The sequence below is a fragment of the Uloborus diversus genome, chromosome 1, assembly GCF_026930045.1.
Source record: "Uloborus diversus isolate 005 chromosome 1, Udiv.v.3.1, whole genome shotgun sequence".
Taxonomy (NCBI): domain Eukaryota; kingdom Metazoa; phylum Arthropoda; class Arachnida; order Araneae; family Uloboridae; genus Uloborus; species Uloborus diversus.
In genome coordinates, this window is record NC_072731.1 from 259106122 (window position 1) to 259131419 (window position 25298).

The 25298-nt window shown below is 36.0% G+C and overlaps 1 protein-coding gene across 1 annotated transcript in view; it reads right to left on the minus strand.

Annotated features, from left to right (window-relative positions):
* LOC129220331 (nose resistant to fluoxetine protein 6-like) overlaps nucleotides 1–25298 on the minus strand; it is a 55397-nt gene that overhangs the window by 20774 nt on the left and 9325 nt on the right. Inside the window, exons 4-9 of the mRNA XM_054854735.1 lie at nucleotides 24571–24658; nucleotides 11677–11774; nucleotides 7849–8028; nucleotides 6357–6450; nucleotides 5714–5803; nucleotides 3135–3300 (exon numbers count right to left, since the gene is read on the minus strand). Of these exons, the coding sequence (XP_054710710.1) occupies nucleotides 3135–3300; nucleotides 5714–5803; nucleotides 6357–6450; nucleotides 7849–8028; nucleotides 11677–11774; nucleotides 24571–24658 (716 nt within the window). The remainder of the gene's footprint in view (nucleotides 1–3134; nucleotides 3301–5713; nucleotides 5804–6356; nucleotides 6451–7848; nucleotides 8029–11676; nucleotides 11775–24570; nucleotides 24659–25298) is intronic.

The window sequence follows — 25298 nt, forward strand, 5'->3', positions numbered from 1 at the left end:
TTATTTAACCTTGTGATCGTGTAATCCTGACTTGTTGAAAGTGAAAACTTTTTAGCTGCGGTTCTGCAAACGGAGGAGATGAAGCTTTTTAGTCAGAGCCTAAGACGCTGCTGTTTGGGGGTCGTTAATGGCTGCTTGTAAACGAGGGTCACAATATTTGGTTTGTACCCAGCCGTAGGTGCCTTTGTGGCAGGAACGTCTCCTCGGATTTTTTTTGAATTGGTCATCAATTTTCCTTTTCATCTGTCAATGGCAGGCAAACAAGCGAAGCTACCGTCTCGGAAAGAGAACAATATCAATAGTACAAACCCACGTTTTCGGGCGGGTCCTTTCGCAATTAGATTTTTAGAATTACGGTGGTGTGACTCAAGAGCCACAAGACCCTTATAAAGCATGCTAGTGCTCTTATGCATTTGATTGTCCTTACTTTTTTTTTCTTTTGACATTTTTGGACAATGTCAATTTAAGACGCACGAAATTAAAAATTAAAAAAGTTAGTTTATTATCTTCTTCAAAAAGCGTTATTTTTGTTGGCATGTATTTTAAAAAAGGATACAGTGGAACCCCGATTTTTTATGTTTCATACATTATTAGGCGTCCTATCCCATTTTCCGCTGGCCCTTGGAAATTTCGTTATTGATAATGCTAAAATATTCCGGATTTAAAGTAACCCTTTTTCAAAAATTCCGCTTAATATGCTTTTCCACTATTCGTTCGATGTTTAAGATCATCGATGCTTTAAAACATCGATGGGTTTGGGTCGATTTATCAATACAATTGATATCCTTATTTTGAACATCTATATTTCGAAACATCGACGTTTTTACTTTTTGGTATAGGTGCATACAAAGTTCAAGTGTTTTCGGTAGTAATTATTTTTAAAATATTAAAAAGCTTTTGAATGTTTAGTTTTAAAGGTAATGCAAAAAACATCCAGATATACCGCTTAATATGTTTTTCCACAAACAGATCAAAATCGTTTTTTACCTATAAAACTCACACAAGCGGTTTTTTTTTTCTGAATTTTTTTTTTGAAGATAAATTTGCTTTGTAGCTGTTAGAAGCCGCTCTGAAACTCTTTCTATTATACCTTATTTTCATTTGAACGTTCGCAGGAAAACTTCTTACAGACAATCTTCCTTCACATAAATTGAGGACCCTAGATTCTGATGCTCTTCGTCTTGAATATTTTCCAGAAGTTGATAACACATTATCATCTCATCTAGTCATGAATTACTTTGGTATTAGATTGAACACCAGCTCCTGATGAAAGTAATGAAGACGATAAAGAAATAATGCGAGATATCCCCGCAGCTGATCAAACGATTCAAAGGCTAAAAACTCGAACACAATTTTTATTTGCGAATTCGAACCAAGAAGCAGATTTGCAATTAAACTTAAAAACGAATTTACGAAAAATTGTTGATAAAGAACGTGCTTTTATAAGGAAATTAAATCTAAAAATAAAAAAAAACATACAAATTTCTTTCGCAAGTTCATGAGTATCGATCAATTTTTAAACAATACACACAGGGCTTCAACATAGGGGGTTGAACTTCGACTAGTTAAATGACTTTATTTGATCATTTTCAGGGGCGTGCACAGAAATTTTGGGGCCCGTCACAAATGACTTTTCCGAACTCCCCCACTCCCCTCCATATTGTTTACCCCTATATTTCACCCCTAGTTTCAAAAATATTGGGCCCCTTTCAAGCTCGCGCCCGGGTCAACAGAGGTTTCCCTTCTCCCCCCCCCCATGTGCACGTCCTTGGTCACATTATAGATTGAATATTAAAGGTTATGCAAGTTTAATAAATTAGAAATGCTAGTGGAGAACTTGTTTTTCAGTTCATATTTTTCACATGCAAATATCTCGCCGAGGAAATCATTTGTATGTTTTCACCATGGAGAAAAATAATTCAAAGTAGTTTCAACTACAAGTATTCTTTCCTGCACATGACTCTTGTTACACTCCGCAACTTAAAGGGCACTATTTTAGTTCGATCTTGATGGGGTCAGTTTACTTTATTTAATACCTCTACCAAGCTAACACTTATTTGGCTTTCGCTGGGAAAAAAAAAACAGGAAAAAACGTCAAGTTCCAACATTTCCCAATCGATAGCATGGAATCCAAACCACGTTTCTTCAAATATCTCAAAAACTCATTTCTGTATGTAGTGTGCTTTACCTTCTCACGGTGGTAGGAGCCTGTAAATTGACTCCTCCCAATTTGAATAGTGCAATTCCTAGTAGTGCATGCCACACATTGGCATCCATCCTCTCATGTGGCGCCTCTACCGATGAATGGGCATTACCACTTGAGAATTTTGATACCCAATTCCCCACTAGATGGAGACACGCGGGCTCTTAGGATGGGAAATTGAGAATTAGGAGTTTAACTCAGCCAAATAGATATTCAAATTATCTTAAACATGCAGCATAATCATATGACATGGACGCTGACGATTTCATGCATCTTGAAAATGGGGTCGATTGAAAAATTTTAAAAGTATTTTTTTTTCTGAAAGAACATACTGCATACAATAACATAGGATCTGACCATTTTTTAAATAATTTAAGTTTAATATTTTTAAAAAATTACTTTAACCGGTGCGCTTTCATTGTTGACGCTTCTGCCGATGACATCACTAGTGATGAAATGCCATTCACTGTTGCTATTTACAGAGCAAAATATTTAATTCGCATCTTGACTCACGTGTATTGGCAACGATAGGGTTGATAGCAAGCGTAGCGCGAAATATTTAATTCGCTTCTTGATTATCATAACGTGGAATCGCGGCAGACAGATGCGCTAAAGAGCATCATTTGTGACGTCATCAAGACCATGCCTTGTTTGAAAAATCGGACATTTAAAAAAATTAATTAAAAAATAACTGTTGGGAAAATGAAAGTATTTTTTGGGTCCATGTTTTTTTTTTTTTTTTTTTTGCTTATTCTATCAATTTCAGTCACTAAAAGTAGTACTTTTGACTGAAGGAAACAACCCCATTGACAGACAAGAGCTTAGTTTGAGATCGCGAATTTAAGCGTAAGTAACCATTTAGCAACCCTGCCGGTTCATTACATGTTTTCTACTTTCAAAAACCTGCAAAATCTTTGATGTCTTGACTTACCGCATCTTCTGAAGCCCAGTAGTTTTGCACGTAAAACAGATTTGGCCACCATCTCTCGCGGCAGTTCTGCAAGTATGGACCAACGAAGTCATTCCAAAACGGACCGTAGCCAATCAGTGGCAATAATAAAAACAACGCTATGGCCAGAAGCTGGAAGAAAGTCATCCTAAATAAAAGAAGCCACATTGTTTAGAATAGTGAGAAAAATTAACCGTCAAAAATCATTGGTTTTAATATAATGACTATATTAGGGCAGAGTGTTGTACCTTGGGACGTTTGTACTAGGAGTGTGACATCGATGTCGATGTTTTGGAAACATCGATGTTTTTGTCAAAGCATCGATATTTTTATCATCGATGTTTTACTTTCGATGTTTTTGGACCATTGATGTTTTGGTTTCGATGTTGATGTTTTTGCATTTTAATAAAAATTATCATAAAATTTGCTCCAATTTTCTCGCTAGGTAATTAAGTTTACTTATGGAGTTGCCAAAAAAAAAATCTTTTTTTTTTTTTGCACCCATTTTATAAGATTAATGGCAGTTTCTGTTCCATCGGAAAGAGATGTTTCTCTGTCTGGCGGGATAGTCTGTGAAAAGAGAAATGCGTTTCTGGGAAACAAAGTGAACAAACTTCGTTTTCTCCAAACTGTCAACACCAATATTCGGGGTTACTTATCGATTTTCCCCACCAAGTCGTCCCTCTATTATTTACAATTTGTGTTTAGTTATTAACAAACAGTACAACACATATTTCTTGCTCTTAAAAATAATTGTTAGAATTAATTTTGTATTTTTAAAATAATTAGCACAACTTTTTCTCATCATTCAACTGACGGTAAGTGCTATGATACATTTTTTTCTTATTCTTTTTTGATGTAAATTTACTTTTAGTTTTATTCAGTTTGAAAATATATCTTTATTACTATAACTAGTTCGTATTAATCGGTGCTTATCTTATTACCAATTTTTGTCCTACTATAATACGAAGATGTTGCGAAATTATTCTTATTAAATTATGTTTATGATTTGAGGTTCAGTATTTTTAATATATTCGTCTTGTGCGTATTTTTTTTTTTTTTTTGTATTGCTTAAATTAGTGTAGTATATTCAAAAATGAATGTTATACATTGATAAAAAGATCGATGTTTGGAAACATCGATGTTTCTTTATCGATGTATCAATACCTTCGATGTTTTAATTTCTAACATCGATGTTTAGAAACATCGATAGACATTCGATAGATGTTTTGCCATCGATGTCGCACCTCTAGTTTGTACCTTGGGACACTGCTAATTTCTAAGAATCTATTTTTAGCAGCCATGTTTTTGTAATCTCTAATAGTAACCTTCACCACTAAATGGTGCCACAGTAAAAATCCGCATCAAATGAGTAAAATTGACGATTTTGTGAGAGAATGAAAATTTCATGACTCCAAAAAATAATATTTTCTTAATTCTTATGTCATTTTTTGCATTTGTATTTGTAAACTTAATCAACTGAATTTTATTTTGTTATAAAAGACTTTAAATAATTTGCTTATGAAAAATAATGATAGTGCATTTAGATTGACTATCATTTTGGTTTTTCGTAAACCACGTGGTGATTGTACCTTGGGACAGCCAAACGTTTTCTACCTTAGGACACGTTTCAAGGTACATCATATGCATGGTTCTTAATACTTAACATATGTTCAGGAACGTAGAACAATGTTCCAATCTTATGTAGTCTTTTAAACGCAATTAATGTTAGATAATGTTAGATATTAATGTTAGTTAAGTTACCGGATCGAGTTCAGCCTTGTTAAAATATAGCCTTTCCCTGCATGTCAAACATTAATAAAAAATATGATCAATTATCATGCCGTTGCGCGAGTTTCATTGTTGATGACGTCAGGAACGTTGCTCGAGCATTCGCTATTATATATATGATGATTGACAAATATATTCATTCATTCACTCATTTTGTTTTTTATTCAATATTTTACACATTTATTTTTTCTCAAAATATTAATTTAATTATTCATATTTTCGTTCATTGTTCTATTATCTATTCATTTCATCCTTCATTCATTCATTTACTTATTTATTTAATCAAAAATATTTTTAACTGTCAAATAGTAGAAATATTATTGCATTCAAAAACTTTTATTTCTCACTTTGCCCCGCGCAAAAAAAAAAAAAAAAAAAAAAAAAAGTGAAAATTTTCCACTTTTTGTTGAAAGGTGCTAATTTTCTGCCAAATAATAATAATAATAATGTTTCAATAAAAGTTTTATTATAAAATACAATTTATTATAAATCCCATGGAGTTAGATTTGGGGATCTGGCTGGCTAACGAGTCAAGGCAAATCATCATCACCTGCACGGCCGTTGCGGAACGTTAGTGGCGCAGCCGGGGGGGAGGGGTAACCCCCAAACAAAATGACGTTTTCCGAGACCAAATGATCGACGCGAGACAAAATGACAGTTTTCCATGGGATGGCCCAGTTGATTTTCAACTTATAGTAATTTACCTTTTCCTTTCAACATACAAATTTTTTCTTCCAATGACATTATTTAATGCTTGCCGAATTACTTACCGAATGTATGGTTTCAATAACAATTTCGAAATATTCATTTCAGGCTTTTTCACAATATTTTTCCAACGAATATAAGTTGTTAGAAAGCCCCTAAAATGAAAGAGAATGTTAATTAGACTTTATATTTTCTCATAGCAGTATTATCATTGCAATTTCTGCGCAGATTTAAAACAGAGTTTTGCATCTATCACATAACATAACTATCATACTATAACCGCATTTAAAGCTTTATTTTTGGATCATTCTTTAAAACAATTTAACTAAAATATTTCAATTTCTTAAAAATAAAAAAAAAATAAAGTTCTTTTTTCATTATTTTAAATTATTTTAGCCACAATGTAAAACATCTTTATGGTTGTGTACAAATAACAACAAACATTTATCACACTAATCTTTTTCCGCTCTAAGCAGGAAATCACGCCAGTAATGTAGTTTTCTGACAGTACAGTTGAAGTGGTGTTGACTACAAATAATAAAGGATTGTAATAATCGCCAATCGGTTCTTTTGCTCTGAGATTCCAATTTCGGTATTATTATCTGAAAGTACATTTCTAAAGTAAAAGTAAATCATTATACAGAATTATGTCACACTTTGGTTAATACACTTTGGAAAATAAACTAGTGATAACAGTAAGTAACTTACGCAATGAAAAAATAGTTTTCAACACCATTTGATCCATTTGCTATGATTGTAAATGAAAACTGCTGCATATATTCGTAATAGTTGACTACACTACCTACATAAAATAAAACGGATATAATTGGACATATAATAATAATATAAGTGGACAAAGTTAAAAATTCTAACTTAAAAAAGTGCTTCAAAAAAGCTCATTTCTTCGTGCATGAGAAAAAGTGATAAGAGAGCGAAAAACTCTCTGCTTAAGTACTATGGATTTTTTTTATGGTTCATTTTAATATTTTATAGCTTTTAACTTGTCATGTTTGGTTCCATTGCGTTTACTTCTCTATTTAAACTTTATACCAGAAACATGTAAGGTTAAAAAAATAAGCCAATTCCTACTTAGTTCAACAAAGAAAATTTGTACTTTATTTCCTTCAATTAAATTTAATCAGTAACCTTTTTTTCACCATAGGACGGTGACACACTCTAATATTTATATTGCTTTAAAAATTTTAGACATCATCTCAATAAAAGCATTGTTCAACAATGAAAGTTCAATTGAAGGCTCACCTACATTTTAGCATGAAATTTGTTAAAAACACTTATAATTCATGTTGTTATTACCTTTTATCATTGGAACAAATTTTATCTGATGCAGAAAAATCAGGAGTTTTTATGGATATCTAATTTTAGAGCATTTTTTCGTCCTCATGTAAGAGGATTTATGCAAAAATGCTGATAAAAATTGGAATAAACTAGCAATTCATGATAAATTAATCAATTTTATCAAATAATTAACACTATGATGAACTAAAATTTAGAAAGCATTTACTATCTGTCTAGAAAATTCCGAACGAGGTACTTCAAAATATTTTTGGCTGGTATGAGTACCCCGTCCCGTCATTGAGAACTTATCATAACTTAGAAACGCTACGATCTATTTCTCTGAGTAGAAAAAATGTGGAAATAGCTATAAATTTTAAAAATAAACAGTATATTTGTCTGTTATTTTTCACTTCAAAACCAATATGCTTTAAAATTAAAGAGAAGACAAGAGTTTTTTGAAATAAGTTATTCATTCAAAGGTCTTGGTTTTATTTTTAAATAAACAAGTTTAAAAAAAAAAACTTCTGGAGCCACAAATATTTACACTGGTTAAAACGCATTAATAAAATGAAAGAAAGCACATGTAGAAAATAACTAGTTGGTTGGTTGATTCTATTAGAGTTTATGACACAAAATTCTTAATAGGCTATTCCGCACCAAATGGTTGTTGAAAAGTCGGAAAAATAACTATAAGGCTAATAATACTAACTAGGCAAACCTAACATAGCAGCAATGGGGAGGCTACGCAGATCCTAATCAGAGCATTACGACGCTGCCAGGTTAAGTTTGCCCCAACTACGGTCAACTATAGTATAGTAGTCAACTATATATATGTATAGGTGACTTTTTATTAGCCTGCATTTATCCAAAAGAAGTGAGAATGGCAGCAGTAGCATTGACTTACTATATTTAAAGAAAAATAGATGATTATACATGAGATAGGTATGTCCAAGTATATTCAGGACTATCGTCAGGAGGAACAGTCCTCGTAGAATAGGAAACGGATGATCGTCTGTACTAACTTGCATCAATCGTTCTGTACTCCTGATCGCGGAGATATGATCACACACATGCCCTATGGCGTCTGAAAGAGAATTTTTATTGGCATTGAAGTATGAATCACATTTCACTGTACTTTTGACGAATTTCGTTAAGAGAAGAGTAACATTGTAAATAGGAGGAAAAAAACAATAATCTCAGAATATGTATTTTACACGATTTCCAGTAGTTGAACTATCCAACACAATTGTGATGGTCGTCATCTTTTAAACCGAAGCAAGCTTTATTTTTTGCAATTTTCTAGGACTTGCGAAAGTTTGTTTTTGCGTGCAGTTGATGCATCGCTTGATGGCATCTTTCATAACGCATTAAAATAAAATTTAGGACCGATTAGCCACCGGGATCGTGGCCAGAGAGGTTCGAGTGTAAGCTAGTGGTGACTGGAGCACATTCCGTCGTGGTGACTTACTCCTCCAAGTTTCCAATCAAAATCAAAATCTCTAGGAATGCTGAATCAGGAGTTGTTTGGCTTCTGGTTTGGATAAAAAGTATCTAAATGTGTATAGATGGTGCTAATCTATCATGTGATGATGTCTGAGCTAAATCGAACTACCACATTAGACCTGGCTATAGGGCGGAAACTTACTGATTATACCTGCCTTGCCTTCAATCTTCGAGTTGAACCGAACCATTGCTTCGGTCACTCGTCTGGTCAGTAGTAATTCTGTATTAGCTACCAGTTTGTTTGGCACTCTTGGCTTCCTTAAGAGGTGTTCCACCTCCAGCTCAGTCACTCCTATGCCTGGTTGATGAGTGCTAATAAGCACGAAACTGCAGTCTTCGGCTGGATTTGACTGAGCTTTGGCGGTGTATTTCATGTACCACATTAGTTAGGCCCATAAACAGAGGTCGTACATTTTTGTCTTAAATCGGGAATCATTTTAATGAGCTTGGATAACCAGGGGGATTAAGCACCAACAAGACTTTAGATTCAGCTCCGTAAGAGTATTTCCTCCCTACCATCTCTTTGTTTAAACCTTTGAATTCTTATGAGTTGCCACACTGCGCGAGAGCAATGGTAGGTTTTTTCCATGCCGGGGATTGAGCCCAGGTTGTCTGGATAAAAGACAGCGGTTCTAACAACTGGACCCCATAAGACGCTGATCAAGCACTATTAGGAGAAGAAACAATCGCCATCGTTGATTGTGAGAGAAACAACGTTGTGAACCAACGAAAATTCTAAAATAAATTGCATACCTGTGTTCTGGAGTTACTATCAGAGTTTTTATCAGTGCAAAAAAGTATGAAGTTCGGGTTACAGGTGTTTCAAATAATTCTAAAAGCTAGAGTAACAATGGGGTCTAAGGACCCTTAACCTTCAAAATGTTCGATTATCTGGAAAAAAATATATGTTATGCCTAATTTAATTCTGAACACTTTGATACCTTATTTATTACCACACGCAAAAAACTTTTCAAGTTATCGAAAAAATGCGTATACTTTCCCCATACAGATTTATCTTAACAGCAGCTGTTTTAAGCTTCTTTTTCTCGGGTTGCGTTTTCTAAGGTTTCTCGTTTTGCGTGCGTGATATCTCAGAAAGTTTCTTATATATTTCCGTAAAACGTAATGCATGTTTGACTGGTTTACTTTTATGATCTGAATCTAAATTTATTTCTTTTTTTAATTATTTATTTTTGTTATATATATATATAGTTTATTTATTTATTTTTTTTAATATCAAAATTTTGGGTGATTTTTTTTTTTTTTTTTAAATATTAGCTTCCATTTTTAGTTAAAATTTCGGTTAAGATCATAAAAATAAACCAGACAAATATGCATTAAAAGTTTCAGGGAAATACATATACTTTCTAAGATATCACGCACGCGAAACGAGAAATCGGAACCTGAGAAAAAGAGGCTTAAACAGCTGCTGTAAACATAAATCTCTATGGGGAAAGTTTACGCATTTTTTACAATAACTTGAAAAGTTTTTGCCTATGGTAATAAATAAGGTATCAAATTGTTCAAAATTATGCATAACATATATTTTTTCCAGAAAGTCGAAAATTTTGAAGGTTAAAGGTCCTTAGACCCCTTAACATTTTTGCGCCCTTTAACCTTGTTTCGCTCGCATTAAATGTACGACGAAAAGTGCAATACCTATTCCTGGGGTCGACGAGGGGCTATGTCAGTCCAGTTGGAAACTAGGAGCCCGGTTTTTGGGAGGGCCGGGGTCAGAATCGGAGTAACTTATAAATTTTATAGGGGGGGGGAGGACCGTCAACTTAATGGTTTAAATCGTAGTTTAAGTTGCGTCACATCCGCCGTCTTGGGATTAAACGCCGCTTGCTTCCTGCGTCAACTTCGATGAAATAGCATGCTTTGCTTCTTGAATGTGGTATCTAATTAATCCCATGTGGATTTATGTTTTCCTTCAAATTGTAATCAACCTTAATTATGTACACAAAATGTTGATTCTGATAGTGTTACTGTATTTTGTCAAAATTTCAATCAAGTCAGCTGTTGTTCCGGGTTTCTTAGTTGGATGGCGTTGGAAAGTCACTCCACATCTTTCACCAAAACCGAGAAGGTCTTGTTACCATTCGGGGAAGAAGTGGAGGAGTTGTCTTCAGTTGTACCATGTGGATCCAGAATCAAGAACCGTAACAACCGAGAATCAAAACGCGCTACTTCATCACAGCTGACATAGGAAGGAAGCTGTGTTTAGTCCCGAAATGGCGGACATGTTGCTACTTAAGGCTAGGACTGTACGTCAACCAAACTAACAAGTAACTAGTCTTGGTTCATGGAGGCCCTGCTTACTTCTATAACTGTTAATGTTTCCTACGACAATAAGTTTAAATGTAGACAATAAAAGAGGTACCAGTTGTTCAAACTTGCTTTCAACTAAAAATATGTAAATCGAAGAAATGCTATTTATGTAAAAACATTGATGAATGTGAAATAACATTATGTCTTTGTGGTCCAAGTGACCAATTGGTGGATTTTCGAGACGCAGAAAATCGTCTGTGCTTATGTCGTATGATCACGCGGCATGAAGAAGATGCTATAGCAGTTTCCCATCGAATGGAACCCAGATGCTACCAGGCGGGAAACTAGCCGTCGAAATTCTGTGTTCCATTGTTATCCTCGCCTTAATTGTGGCACATGAAAAACGGGATGCCACGTCGAGGGTCCAACAAAGGGACTCTCTAACCTAACGCCATTAAAGAGAAAAAGAAGAAAATTGTCGCTACATTTTGAGAATTCTTGTGTAAAAAGAGGCTCGAAAATGACCCATTAAAAAGTAAATAATTGAATACACGCAAGCTTGGAGTAACCGTCGACTACGTAATCGTAATCCGCGTAATCGATTGCAATGCAATGATAATTTATACATATATATACATGGGTGGGTGGATGTATATGTATTTTTTCCCACTAGTCTGTAATCGTAATCAAAATCGTAATCAACATATCATAATTGTAATCTATTACATTTTTTACATAATCTAATCGTCTTTGTAATTGTAATTACGTTTTGGGTGAGGATTATAATCGTAATCGTAATTGTAGTTACGATTATGATTACGAGCCTATATTTCAGGCTCGTAATCATAATCGATTACATTTTCTTGTAATTGACTTCAACCCTGGAATATAAAGCTTAAATATTTTTTTAAATATCTTCGGGACTTACATAACACTTTATATTAAAAGAAGTACTTACTTCGAATTTTTGATGTGGGATTGGCTGGCATTCTTTTGAGCAATATTTCCGCCGCAGTGCAGAACAGAACAACAAGAACGATTGATACTAGAACTATTCTGCGTATATAAAATTGGGTGAGATCAAAACAAAAGAATGACATAAAACTATTACCTAATATTTTTAATCATGTGTAAAAATACATCTTATAGAACTGAAGCTGTTTTCCAAAGGAAATACATTTTTGGACGGGAAAAAATGCCACTTTTAAAGCTAGTTGTTGGAAACTCGATGATGAATAACTAATTTGTTAAGTAAAATAATTACTTAACTCCTTCAGTCGGAGTTATGAAATATTAGACCAAAAATGTTGATATTTGGTACACAGTGTACTATGGTAAAGGGTATCTTATAGGCAAAATTTTGAGTTTGTAGGAGAAAAATTAAAAGAGTTATGGCACGTCCAATATTCCAAACTTATATTTTTGAAATCAATATTTCATATACAAAAACGATAAAATACCGAACAAACTTCATTATAAAATGTTCTACAAACACTTATAAAACATAATATAAGCGTTTGGAACGATTAATTAAAGAATATATACTTTTGAAAAAATCAGAAAAAAACCTCGCTTTTCAGATGAAAATCCATGGTTGGAAAAATGAGCCACTCTCTATCTCTCAATCCTTATATGTCAGTGTTGTCAATCCCAAAACGAAAAATTATTTCACAGATTATAATAAGTAGAATGTAAAGAGTCAACTACAAAAAAATCAACTAATTAAATCAATTATTAAATAATTAGCAGCTGTTTAAAGTGTATGTCCGGTATACCGGACACCAGGTCTGAAGGGGTTAAGTAATTAAGTGTTTAAACTTAAAAACTGTTGCTGAGAAAGCAATTCATGTGTGCTTAAAAAGACGATACAAACTGAGTAGAATGTTTGAAAATGGTACTCTAGTAACATAGCTTCGTGTATTCCATTTTTACTCACTTCCTGAGAGAAATACTTTGTAAGAACTATAGTGTGGCTCTATTAAGTTGACATCCGACGGGCTAAAGCGTTAATGATTACATTTGTTAAAATTGGGATGAGGAAAGCCATTTGAGTTGCCAATAGCGATTATTGGCGTTGTGCTAATGTAAGAATTTTTCCTCTTTCAACCCAAGTACTAATGAGCAAGCACAAAGTCAAGCCTTATTACCAGCGCCAGACGATATCAGCAGATGCTTCGTGGCTACCTACAGTAAAGAAAGGAAAGCGAAAAAGATGTAGAGCTCTCTGTTTGAGTACTTTGAGCTAATGTCATTTCAAGTGATACCTTAAAGTATTGAGTTTTAAAAGCATTTTGTAAACTTATAAGTTTAAAAAGTGTTTTTTTAAAATCACATTACCTTAAGTATGATATAAAAGATGCATTTGCCATTAACTTTAATCGAAATTTTTGATTCTTTTCAATAGCAATTTATTGTTTTTCAAATATGAAGTTAATAACTTCTGACGGAAAAAACTGAAGGCATCATTAGGTGCTACATTTTTACTGGGAACATTCTTTAACAATTGAAGAAAAAAAACGTCTCCTACCCCCCCCCCCCCTATTTGTGAGCTTTCAAACTTTATTTCTTAGTTTTAGGCCACCAAGCGAAAAATGTTCTGTGAGAGCACGATGGGTCCTTATTAGTTGACAATAATAGAATGGAATATAAAAAATTTCATTTGGGTGATTTTTGTTTTGTAAGTGGGGAAGTCATTTTTTAAAGAAAAATATTGTAACGGATTCGGTGCGACTTCCACTTTCTTGAAATGAAGACACAGTTCTTGATAAAAGCATAGGAAATTTATTTACACTATGTACAGGAAAGATCTTCAACAACTGCTAAATTATTCATCAGCGATTAAGCAATTATCACACAACACCGTAAACTCAACGTTTACACACGTATTTACTTCCAAATACGAAAACAACACAGCGAAATGCCTCGCTATAAACAGAGCAAAATGCTCTCCGTTCGAAATCTCAAACGAAACTAACTGTTTATCCATCGCTAACGGCTTAAATACACCGAAAAGAATTTCCTCAAATATTCCACACGCTTCTCGAAATGCGTTGACCGTTATCAAATTTTATCAATGAACAAAAAGGGAATAGGGGTCGTATATTTTAGCCATATGAAAAAGGGGTTGTATATTCATTACGGGAAACTATTTACAGGTTACGTTACTACAATAATTACTATTTACAGGATTTGTAACATTGCCCCCTTCCTAAGGACTGCACGTCCCGGGCAGTACAATCCCCAGAAAGGGTGCCAAACTTCTATCACAAGTTTACAAATATACACATTAATTAATAACTAACAGATACAGAAAACACAATAATAACAAGAAATATTACTAAACATTAAAAGCAAAAATTATCTACAACTTTTATGTTATCAACCATGGTTGTTTACGTAATACTCATGAACTATGGCCATAGTATGGGGCTAACCGATCATAATGTACAACCCTAGGTTTTGCATTAGGTGATTTTTGGATCCTCACTACGACGTCATTTAGTCGGTTAACGACTTTGTAGGGTCCATCCCAATGCGACTGCAATTTGGGTGACAGACCTTTCCGTCGGATGGGATTCCATAACCAAACCTTGTCGCCTTCGTTGAATTCATGTCCAGTAGACCTTGTGTCGTATCGGGTCTTCATCTTCTCCGCCGCGATGTTGATTCGCTCTCGTGCGAAGTTATGAACGTCTTCCAACCGGGCCTGGAGATCCTGGATGTACTCCTCAGGCGATGCAGGCGCATCCGGAGGACGACCGAAGACGAGATCACAAGGTAGCCGAAGCTCTCGTCCGAAGAGCATCTGAGATGGGGCATATCCGGTAGTCTCGTGGACAGCACTGCGGTAGGCCAGCAGGAACAAAGGCAGCTTCTTGTCCCAATCCTGTTGATTTCTGGAGACCATAAGTGAGAGATTGTTCAGGATTGTGCGGTTAAATCTCTCCACCATGCCGTCCGATTGTGGGTGTAGTGGTGTTGTCCTAGTTTTCTCAATTCCGAGAATTTGACATAGGCCCTTAAACACAGCAGAGATGAAATTCCTCCCTTGATCGGAATGAATCTGCAAAGGTGTTCCATATCTCGAGATCCAATGTTGGACTAGAGTCTCTGCTACGGTGGTAGCCTCTTGATCTGGAATGGGATATGCTTCCGGCCATTTGGTGAAGTAGTCGATGGAAACAAGAATGTATTTGTTCCCATCAGCAGTTCTTGGTAGAGGACCCAGGATGTCGATCCCAATTCGTTCGAAAGGAGCTCCAACGTTGTACAGATGTAGCTTCCCTCTGCTTCTCTTCTTCGGTCCTTTACGAGCAGCACAGGCGTCACAAGAATGGCACCACTTCTCCACGTCATCCTTCGCCTTGCTCCAGAAGAAGCGCTCCCGAACTTTATTGAGAGTTTTCAAGACACCAAAATGTCCTCCAGTCGCACTACTATGTATTTCTTTCAGAACATCTGAAATCCTGGATCGAGGAAGTAGTAACTGCCACCTAGATGTCTTGCCGTCGTCAGATTCCCATTTCCGGTGTAGCACGCCGTTCCGTAAATGGAGTGAGTTCCATAAAGCCCAGTATCTTTTTGTTGCAGGACTGAAGATGGAAACGTCCTGCCAGCTAGGGCGTCGAGTGTCACTTTCCATGAACTCTAAAATTGGTTTTATGTCGGGGTCTTCAAGTTGATCTTTTCGAACTTGGTCATCACTCCATGGATCAGGTTCTGATGATGTTGGAGTCACTGTCACCTGATTGGCGGTAGGGCTAGTCGTTCCATACTGTTTCTCGATTCGGGAACAATAGTGGCAGTTCTCCGGACAGGGTCTCCTTGATAAAGCGTCAGCATTACCGTGAGATAACCCTTTTCGATGCTTGATCTCCATGTCATATTCCTGGAGCCGCTGTATCCATCTGGCTATCTGGCCTTCTGGATTCTTGAAGTTCAAAAGCCAAGTTAATGAGGCATGATCTGTCCGAAGCAGAAATTTTCGGCCGTAGAGGTAATGATGGAAGTGTTCTACAGCTTTCACTATGGCCAGTAACTCCTTTCTGGTGACGCAGTAATTTCGCTCCGACTTTGATAAGCATTTGCTCCAATAAGCGATGACATGTTCATTTCCGTCAATTTCTTGGGATAAAACAGCTCCGATGCCCTCGTTGCTCGCATCAGTGTCCAGGATGAAGGATTTTTCAGGCTGAGGATAGGCGAGGATAGGCGTTGATGTTAAAGCCTCCTTCAGTCGTAGAAATGCATCTTCGCATTCTTTGGACCATTCAAACTTTTGCTTGCTCTCCGTCAGCTTATGCAAAGGTCGTGCAATGTTGGAAAAACCCTTTACAAACTTCCTGTAGTACGTGCAGAGCCCCAGGAAACTTCGCAGCTGATGGATGTTTTCGGGACGACTCCAACTCTTGACCGCAGATACCTTTTCTGGATCGGTTTGTACACCTTCAGAAGAGATGATGTGACCAAGGTAGTTCACTTCCCGGCGGAACAAATTACATTTGGACGGGCTTAACTTCAGATTGGCTTCCTTAAGCTTTTGCAGCACCTTCCTAAGATTTGCCAGATGTTCTTCGAAGCTGCGTCCCACGATGATGATATCGTCTAAGTAGACCAGACAGGATTCGTAAGAGAGTCCTCTTAACACTGTCTCCATAAGACGCTCGAACGTAGCTGGTGCATTGCAGAGGCCGAAGGGCATCACTTTAAACTGCCATAAGCCTTGTCCAGTTGTAAACGCTGTCTTCTCTCGGTCCTCAGGGTGTATCTCAACCTGCCAGTAGCCGCTCTTCAAGTCCAAGGTCGAAAACCACTTGTGTCCGGGAAGAGTGTCCAAGGTATCGTCTATCCGTGGAAGAGGGTAACTGTCTTTCTTGGTGATTTCATTCAGTCGTCGGTAATCGACACAAAATCTGGTGGAGCCATCTTTCTTTCGGACCAAGACGATGGGAGAGGCCCAAGGACTGGATGAAGGTTCGATTACATCATTCTCCTTCATCTCTTTCAGGAGGGTTTCAACCTCTTCCTTCTTAGCGAACGGTAGTCGTCTTGGATGCTGTTTAATAGGGGGGTGTTCTCCAATGTAAATCCTATGCTGCGTTAAATTCGTACGGCCAACATCCTCCGATGTAGATGAAAACAGATGCTTGAAGTCGTCCACCAATTGTTCCGCAGCAGTTCTTTGATCCTTCGATAAGGGTGCACTCCCAATTAACTTCGATGTCAAGGACTCAGAAGACACAGTCTCGGGGGAATTGATTCTTCTAATGATGCAGTTTACGGGAGTACAAGTTGCTAACACTTCGCCTTTCCGGATATTCCTTGGCCTTTCACTCACGTTGGCGACTCTCACAGGAATTACATCCTTAGAAAGGTCCACAAGCGTAGATGCTACCAGCCCTCCTTTTGGGTTATTGCTTAGGTTAGGGTATTCAATGATTCCAAATCGAAAGCTATTGCTTTCTGCAAGGGAGCCAGGTATTAATGATTCTGACCTTGAGGGAATCGATATATCTGTTTGGGCTATTATTTGATGAGCGGATTTTACATCACTTTCTGCAGGGAAAACGGCTATGTCTTCTCTCATCGAGTGCAGCTCATTAGTCTTGAAGTCGAGAGTGAAGTCATATTTCTTCAAAAAGTCCAATCCGAGAATGAAGGAGTCCGTGATGTTAGCGACGAATGCCGTATGATGGTAGGTGGCATTCCCAAACACTATTTCCAAGTCCACTTTACCGTCAATCTCGATCTTGTCACCTGTCACAGTCTGGAGACTTACGCGTGGCGATGTCCACAGCAGTTTCAATCCAAATTCACGAGCCACATCTGTCCTAATGATTGTCACATTGGCTCCAGTGTCAACAATCAGTCTGCAGGGGTTCCCATTTACATGTGCGTAAATGAAAAGTCCATCACTGCCACTACTAGAAGAGGAAATCTGCAGAGCTCTAGTGGTGGTGATTTCCTTCCCTCGCGTAGCTTGGCGAGCCGGACAACTCCTTCGCAGGTGTCCTTCACTACCGCATTTCCAGCACTTCTGCTCTTGTTTCTTTTGGGCTGTTATGCTGCTCAGATGTCTTGTCAAGTCACCGAGTTGTCTCTCAAGTTCAGCGAGGTGGGACGTCCTGGAATCAGACTCATCAGCTTCCTGAGTCCGGATTAGATGGCGATCCACACGGGTTGCTTCTTGGGCGGCCTCGTATCTCATCGCATACACAACGGCAGAATTCAGGTCTTTGACATCCGCCATCCGTAGAGCTTTCTGGATTTCCGGATCTCGAACCCCGTCGATGTAGTAGTTGAGTGCCAGGTTGTCTCGAACATCCGCAGGGCAGTCGTAAAAAGCAAGATGAGACAGTCTCTTGATGTCCGCCGCAAGCTCTTGCAGGGTTTCCCCAGTTTTCTGGAAACGGGACTTCAACTGGAGTCGGCTGAAATCTTTCTGGCACTTCTCACCGAAGCGAAGCTCCAACGCAGCTGTGAGGGCGGCGAAATCCAGGCGCTGGATGTCCGGAAGGGTCTGGAGAATGTCCGCTGCGTCACCTCTCAGGGATGCTGCAAGATGGCAGGCCTTGGTAGCAGAGTCCCATCCGTTCGCTTCCGCCACTATCATGAATTGGGTCTTGTATACCTGCCACGAACTTTTCCCATCAAATGTGGCCAGTTTAATGGACGGTCGAGCAACAGATGTGGGAGCGCCAAACTGTACAGAGCTGCTTTCCGCGGTCGCCAATCTCCGTTCCATGTCTTTAATTATTTCTTCCTTAAATGAAGTAAATTTCTTGTCTTCTTCTTCCAACTTATTTTCCACACTGGCGATACGCTCTTCCACAGTATCAAATTTTTCTTCCAGAGCATCAACTTTATCTCCCATGGCGGTTAGTTGATTCTCCATCACGGTTTTCATCGACGTTAGGTCACTTTTTATTTCATTTTGACTTGTAGTAATTTTAGCAGTTAAATCACTATTTAACTGTTCCTGGTTAGTCGCCAATTCATTTTTCAATTGTTCTTGGTTAGTCGCCAATTCATTTTTCAATTGTTCTTGGTTAGTCGCCAATTCATTTTTTAATTGTTCTTGGTTAGTCGCCATATCATTTTTTAATTGTTCTTGATTAGCCGCCAAACTTTCGGTCAAGTCACTTTTCACGGCATTAATTGCTGCCAGAAGTTGTTTTAATTGGTCATCCATTGCGCGAGTAATCACCATAAAAACAAAGTCTATAAATTCAAACAGTCTTTATGAAAAAAAAATGTCCAAAGTCACACTTACTCCAAGAAAGTCCAGAAGAAGCCCCACGTTGGGCGCCAAATTGTAACGGATTCGGTGCGACTTCCACTTTCTTGAAATGAAGACACAGTTCTTGATAAAAGCATAGGAAATTTATTTACACTATGTACAGGAAAGATCTTCAACAACTGCTAAATTATTCATCAGCAATTAAGCAATTATCACACAACACCGTAAACTCAACGTTTACACACGTATTTACTTCCAAATACGAAAACAACACAGCGAAATGCCTCGCTATAAACAGAGCAAAATGCTCTCCGTTCGAAATCTCAAACGAAACTAACTGTTTATCCATCGCTAACGGCTTAAATACACCGAAAAGAATTTCCTCAAATATTCCACACGCTTCTCGAAATGCGTTGACCGTTATCAAATTTTATCAATGAACAAAAAGGGAATAGGGGTCGTATATTTTAGCCATATGAAAAAGGGGTTGTATATTCATTACGGGAAACTATTTACAGGTTACGTTACTACAATAATTACTATTTACAGGATTTGTAACAATATTGACAGAAATTGATAAAACTTAGAATAATAATGTTTTTCTATAACAATTTAAAGGTAAACAAAGTTTCAGAACTCAAATATTTTGTGATGGAAGTTTTAGCTCTTTAAATTTAAAAAAAAAAAAAAAAAACTAGTTATTGAAACTCCCTACCTTATAGGTATCGCTCAATAAAAAAAAAAAAAAAAAGACTTGTCCCACTTTTAAAATAAACGGTTTCTTCCTTTCTTTATTGATTTTACTACACTTTTTAGGCTTTTTCACATTTACACTGCACATTATAGCGAAAAAATTTGATTTGAATTTTAATTTGAAATTTTTCATCTTCATTTAATTATTTTTGCAGAATTCGCGCATATTGCTTCATTGAAAAAAAAGTTAAAGGTGACCCTGGCTTAATCCAGATCTGTTGTGTGGAACTTAAAGTTAATACGCATTCAAAAATTACGCAGTAAAATACACAATTTTTCTATACATTCAAATTGATGGAGAGGCTGCTCTATGGAATAGAAAGTTGTTTGACATTTCATTCTTGAAAGTGACGACATGTCTGCTTAAAAACCGGGAGTTGTTTTCGAGGAATGCAAAATTCATGCATTCTCCTCTTTAAAAGTCCTTGTGTTATTTTAGCTATGTCAAAATAATACACCCTGTTTCAGTATGCTTCGCCTTTCTTTATATTGTAGAAAAGATGGATCGTTTGGAAAAGTTACGATTCACCGAATAAAAATGTCAGAAAGAATGATGTTCTAGAACAATTTTAAAGTAACATCTATTGAAAATTTTCAAGTTTAATTAGTTGTAGCATTGTATTCCTTCTAGAATTTTCTTCAATTACGAATATAAATTCTTGACGGACAACGAGTTTTTTCCCTACACTATAATCCTTTTTGTGTCTTCATACGAACGATTATTCAATGCCAAAGCAAGATGGTCATTTTTTCCTTGTTGCTGTCAAAATGTCAATCACTTGGTTTACGTATTACTTTCCATTTATGTCTATTATAATGTTTATTACCTGTTCAGCGGTAATGAGTAATACAACAAGCAAAACACGAGAAGATGAAATACTTAAAAGGTATTCGTTCACAAAAGATCTCTTTTCTTTGTTACATTTCAAGGTAAAATAACTGTAAATATTGTTAAAAAAACTATTTGTTCAGCATTTCCAAGATTATGTTTCACTTTTATTTTCAAACTTCTTAATAAAATTTAAGAAAGAAAAACAAAACAAAGAAATAATTTTAAAGTATAAAAATAAAATTATTAAGCTCAGAAAAGCAAGATAATAAAGTTGATTAATTTTTTCAAACAAAACCATGAGGGGGAAAAAAGGCAAACAAAAGATGTCACGAAAACTAAAGCAGCCCAACTTTCACGGAAAAGAAATTAAATAAGGCAGAACACATTCCATTTATCAAAATTAGTTATCCTCCCGCTCCCCTCCCCTCAGCCTTCCAGCAAATTTATATGATCCGAACAGATCCCAACAGTTCCCCATTCAAATATCTCGACAAATCGTTTCTGCAGGTACTGCGTTTTACCTTCCCACAGCAGTAGACACTCGTGTATTATTTCAAACCGGTAATGTAAACCCTTGCTGCATAAGTTTTTCTTTTTTTCTCCCCGAAATTATTTCTTTAATCCGTAATTTAACAGGAAAGTCATAACATTTACAAATTTAGCCCAATTGACGGCAACTTAAATGCGTATTGAGGACGTATTTCTTGAATTTTCGCTAACGTTAAATTGATACTTCATGGCGCTATTGAAAATTAAGTTTTTCCGTTAACAATTTAGATTATATGAGGCAGTGAGAAGCAAAGGGATGTAAGTGGACATTTTCAAGTTTTGAGTAAAACGCGTTTAAAGATAACATCCTAGGTAGGCTTTCATTGATTTTTTTTTCTAAATCATGCTGTACAGCCGCAACTACCAGGGCTACTAATACCATTTCTTGCCCCAAGACAGGGGAGAGGTTCACCTACCATGTGTACTAGTTACAGTCAAACCTGTCTATAAGGATACTCTGGTAACCGAGAAAAATATCGTTATAGAGAGATTATCGTTGTAGACAGTTTGAGTAAAAAAAAATTCAAATTCAAAAAATATAGTTTTATAGCCTTAGGCAGAACTAAAATTGGAAAGTTTTGCGAAGTAAAAGGTATAAAACTGTATCAAAGATATTATGAACATCACTTTATTTCGTCAGAAATTTACAGATTTTCATTTCCCCCCCCCCCCCCAAAACTGTGTTGGTTATTTTTTTTAAATACTTTTTCTATGCTAATCACGTCAAAACGAATTTTGCTTAAAACATCGCCTTTTCAAATCAATTTTCTTTTTTTTTTTCCAAAAAACTGTGTTGGTTAATTTTTTTTAAATACTTTTTCTATGTAAATCACGTCAAAAACGAATTTTGCTTAAAACATCGTCTTTTCAAATCACGTTGAATCTGTCCTCTACAAATGAAAAACGGTCTTTTGACCCCTCAGCTACAAAATGGTAGACTAACATTTGAAATAGCCCGTTCTTTTCTTATATCACATTCCAGACATTATGGAGTCGTTTTCTGAGACAGAAGGGAAAAAAAATCAGGTTCTTCAACGAGCTGACTAGAGAGAAAAAAAATATCGTTTTAGACATGTTTTGTTACAAAATGATTATCGTTGTAGGCAGGTTTAAAATGCATCGAGTAAATAGGAAATTCGCGGGTACCAAACGGAAAGATCGTTGTTGGCAGGTTTATCGTTATGGACAGAATCGTTATACGCAAGTTTTACTATCTCTAAATTTTTAATTTTGCCACTTACATCCCTTTGCTTCTCACCGCCTCATATGAAGAATTTAGCAGGAAGATAGTGAAATTCTTTTTTCTATTGTTGTAAAACTAGTAAAAATCATTCTTCTAACCTTCCTTATTCAAAGCTAATAATTCTCTTAGTCAATCTTATCATAATTTGCTGAATTATCAATGTAATTTGAAGCATGTTTACTCTTTTAGAGAAACAAAGAAAGGCATTTTCTGCACAGTTGCTAGGGTGTTGAATTTTACTACGCGTACAGTATATCTTATTTAATTTTAAAGGTATACTGGGAATTGTAGTTTAAAATCGAACCTAGTTTTAGAAATTAGGATATTTTTTTGGTAAAAAATCAAGATTCAGAAGTTAAAGCATTCAGAGTATAAATGAAAACTTTAAGATTATTATTTTATATTAGAAAATGAACGTTACGGATGATATAATCAAAGCCTTTTTTTTCATTGTATAATTTAAATTTGTAAACTGTTCTGTTATTTTTTAACACGTTTGCTATTTTATTGATTCCAGGAAAAAAATTTCGTATGAGAAGTGTAGATTGATGTCCCCAATTGAAATGGGTCAGTCTGTGAATTGAAGTATCGTAGTTTTTTATGTTTGTGGATTTGGTTATTGCTATATGTTTACTAAGAATAAAGTTTGTAATTACGAACACTTAGAAATTAAAGACGCGATTTTTTATAACGAAAGAGTGTTTTGTAATTATTGGAAAAAATGAATGCGAAATAAAGGTAGCTGGTTAAAAATCTAATAACTTCTGCAAAGAAACAGCTTTTAAATTTACTGAAATAAAAGCGAAATGCATGGGGGAATGTAGCTAAAAGTTGATCAGAGTCTAAAATGTATTTATTATCACTTTTTAAACTTCAAAGTAGGCGAGACCTCCAATTTCATGCATATTTTCTCAACAGTTGAATCAGTGAGATGCCAAAGGCTGTAAGTGGGCTCATTTAAGTTTTGACTTCAGCGCGCGTAAGTTCAAACTCTTAGAAGGGCTTTCATTGCATATTGTTTTCTAAATCATGCTGTATAGCCGCACTTAAAGCTTGACCACGGAGAGATGGTGGCTGAACGTGAAACGGAAACATCATTTGTGTCATCTCCACTAATAGTAAAGCTGAAAGTCTCTCTGTCTTGATCTCTGCCTGGATTTCTGTCCAGATCTCTGTGACGCGCATAGCACCTAGGCCATTCGACCGATTTTCTTGAAATTTGGCACAAAATTAGTTTGTAGCATGGGAGTGTGCACTTCAAAGCGATTTTTCGAAAATTCGATTTTGTTCTTTTTCTATTCCAATTTTAAGAACATTTTACCGAGCAAATTATCAAAACGCGGACGATTAAAGTACCAAATTGTCATAACGTGGAACCGTAACATAGGCAAGGCGTTTAACATAGCTTATTGGCGAGAAATTCATCATGCGTTATTAGTAAATATACAGGCGAACCAAATGACCTTTTCATTTTCTACTACGGGCAAAGCCGTGCGGGTACCGCTAGTTTGTAATTAGTAGAATCAGCCAAAAAGCGCCAAGTAGTAAGAGGCGTTCTCGCTGAACCTAATTATTGAAAAATAATGACATACAGCCTATTACAAATAATGCAAATGATTTTGTAGTAAGTACTTACATATTTTAAGTATTTCTGCCTTAGCCCTGGCTTTAGGGCGGTAACTTACTACAAAATACCATGCTCTGCCGTCAATCTTTGAGTTGAACCGCACCATTGCTGCAGTCACTCATCTGGTGTGCTAATTATATATTAGCTACCAGTTTTTTTTTTTTTTGGGTCTCTTGGTTCCCTTAAGAGGTTTTTCGCCACCAGCTCAGGTAATTCCTATTCCAGGTCGATAAGCACGAAACTACAGTCCTCGGACGGAAAACTGAGCTGGAGGTGTATTTTAAGTAATGCAAATGATGTTTTCGCCGCAAGGTCATCCGTCATCTCTCCGTGGTCAAATTTTACCAGGTATACTAGTAACTCCTTTTGTTCAAAAACAGATGACAGTTTCTTCTACTATTTCTATTAGTTTTCTCCAAAATTTTAATTTTGGTACTAGCACCCTTTTTCTTCGAGATTCCGCAATTGATGTTGGTTGCGTCTTAGTGTGTGTGTTTTAGGGCTGCAATAAATTTTCTAAACCACCGAATTTTAAATTGAAATGATAGTATATTGTATATTTTGTTCTTATTTGCGGCATTTTGCTTTCAAGAAAAATCAGTTACTTACATAATGACCATTTGCTCCATTCGAAATTCAACTTTCATCTTTTCTTGGCAATGAAGTACATTTAATGGAAATCCTATTTGTTTGGAGACTGTAAAAGAAAAAATTAAAATCAAGTGATTTTTTTAAAAGTTATTTAAGTGTTTTTTTCACACACATAAATCAAAATGAATGATCAACACAACAATTAAAACGCATTTTTACTATCACACTTTCTTCGATGTGCAAAACTTATCCATGAAATAATGAACGATTGTTGATTTGATGCTGGAAAATCAATGTTGGTGAATGGGAAAGTAGGCTCGTTTAGTTCTAGTCGGAACTTGTTTTGTAAAACGAAAAATCTGTATGTACAGAGGCTTTGATTCACAACGAGTAGTTTTAAGCTTCAAAGTAGGGATAGGCCAATTAATCTGGTAAAGTTGCTGATCGGCTATAATCGACTATTTTGTCGATTATTCATAATTGGTCAAATTTTGTCGATTAATTCACAGGGAAAAAATGTTCAAAATACTTTTTAATAATTTTTTAATCTTTAAGTTTTCTTTGTACAAGAAACCAAGATGAATAAATTTATTAACATTAAATGAATGTCAAACAAAATCATAACATGCAGCATGAAATGTACTGCCTAAAATAAAGACAAACAATACGAAGTTTAAGTAAAACTGAATGAAAAATTGAAATTATACCTCTCGGGTAACATTTACGTAACACTATTACGAAGAATT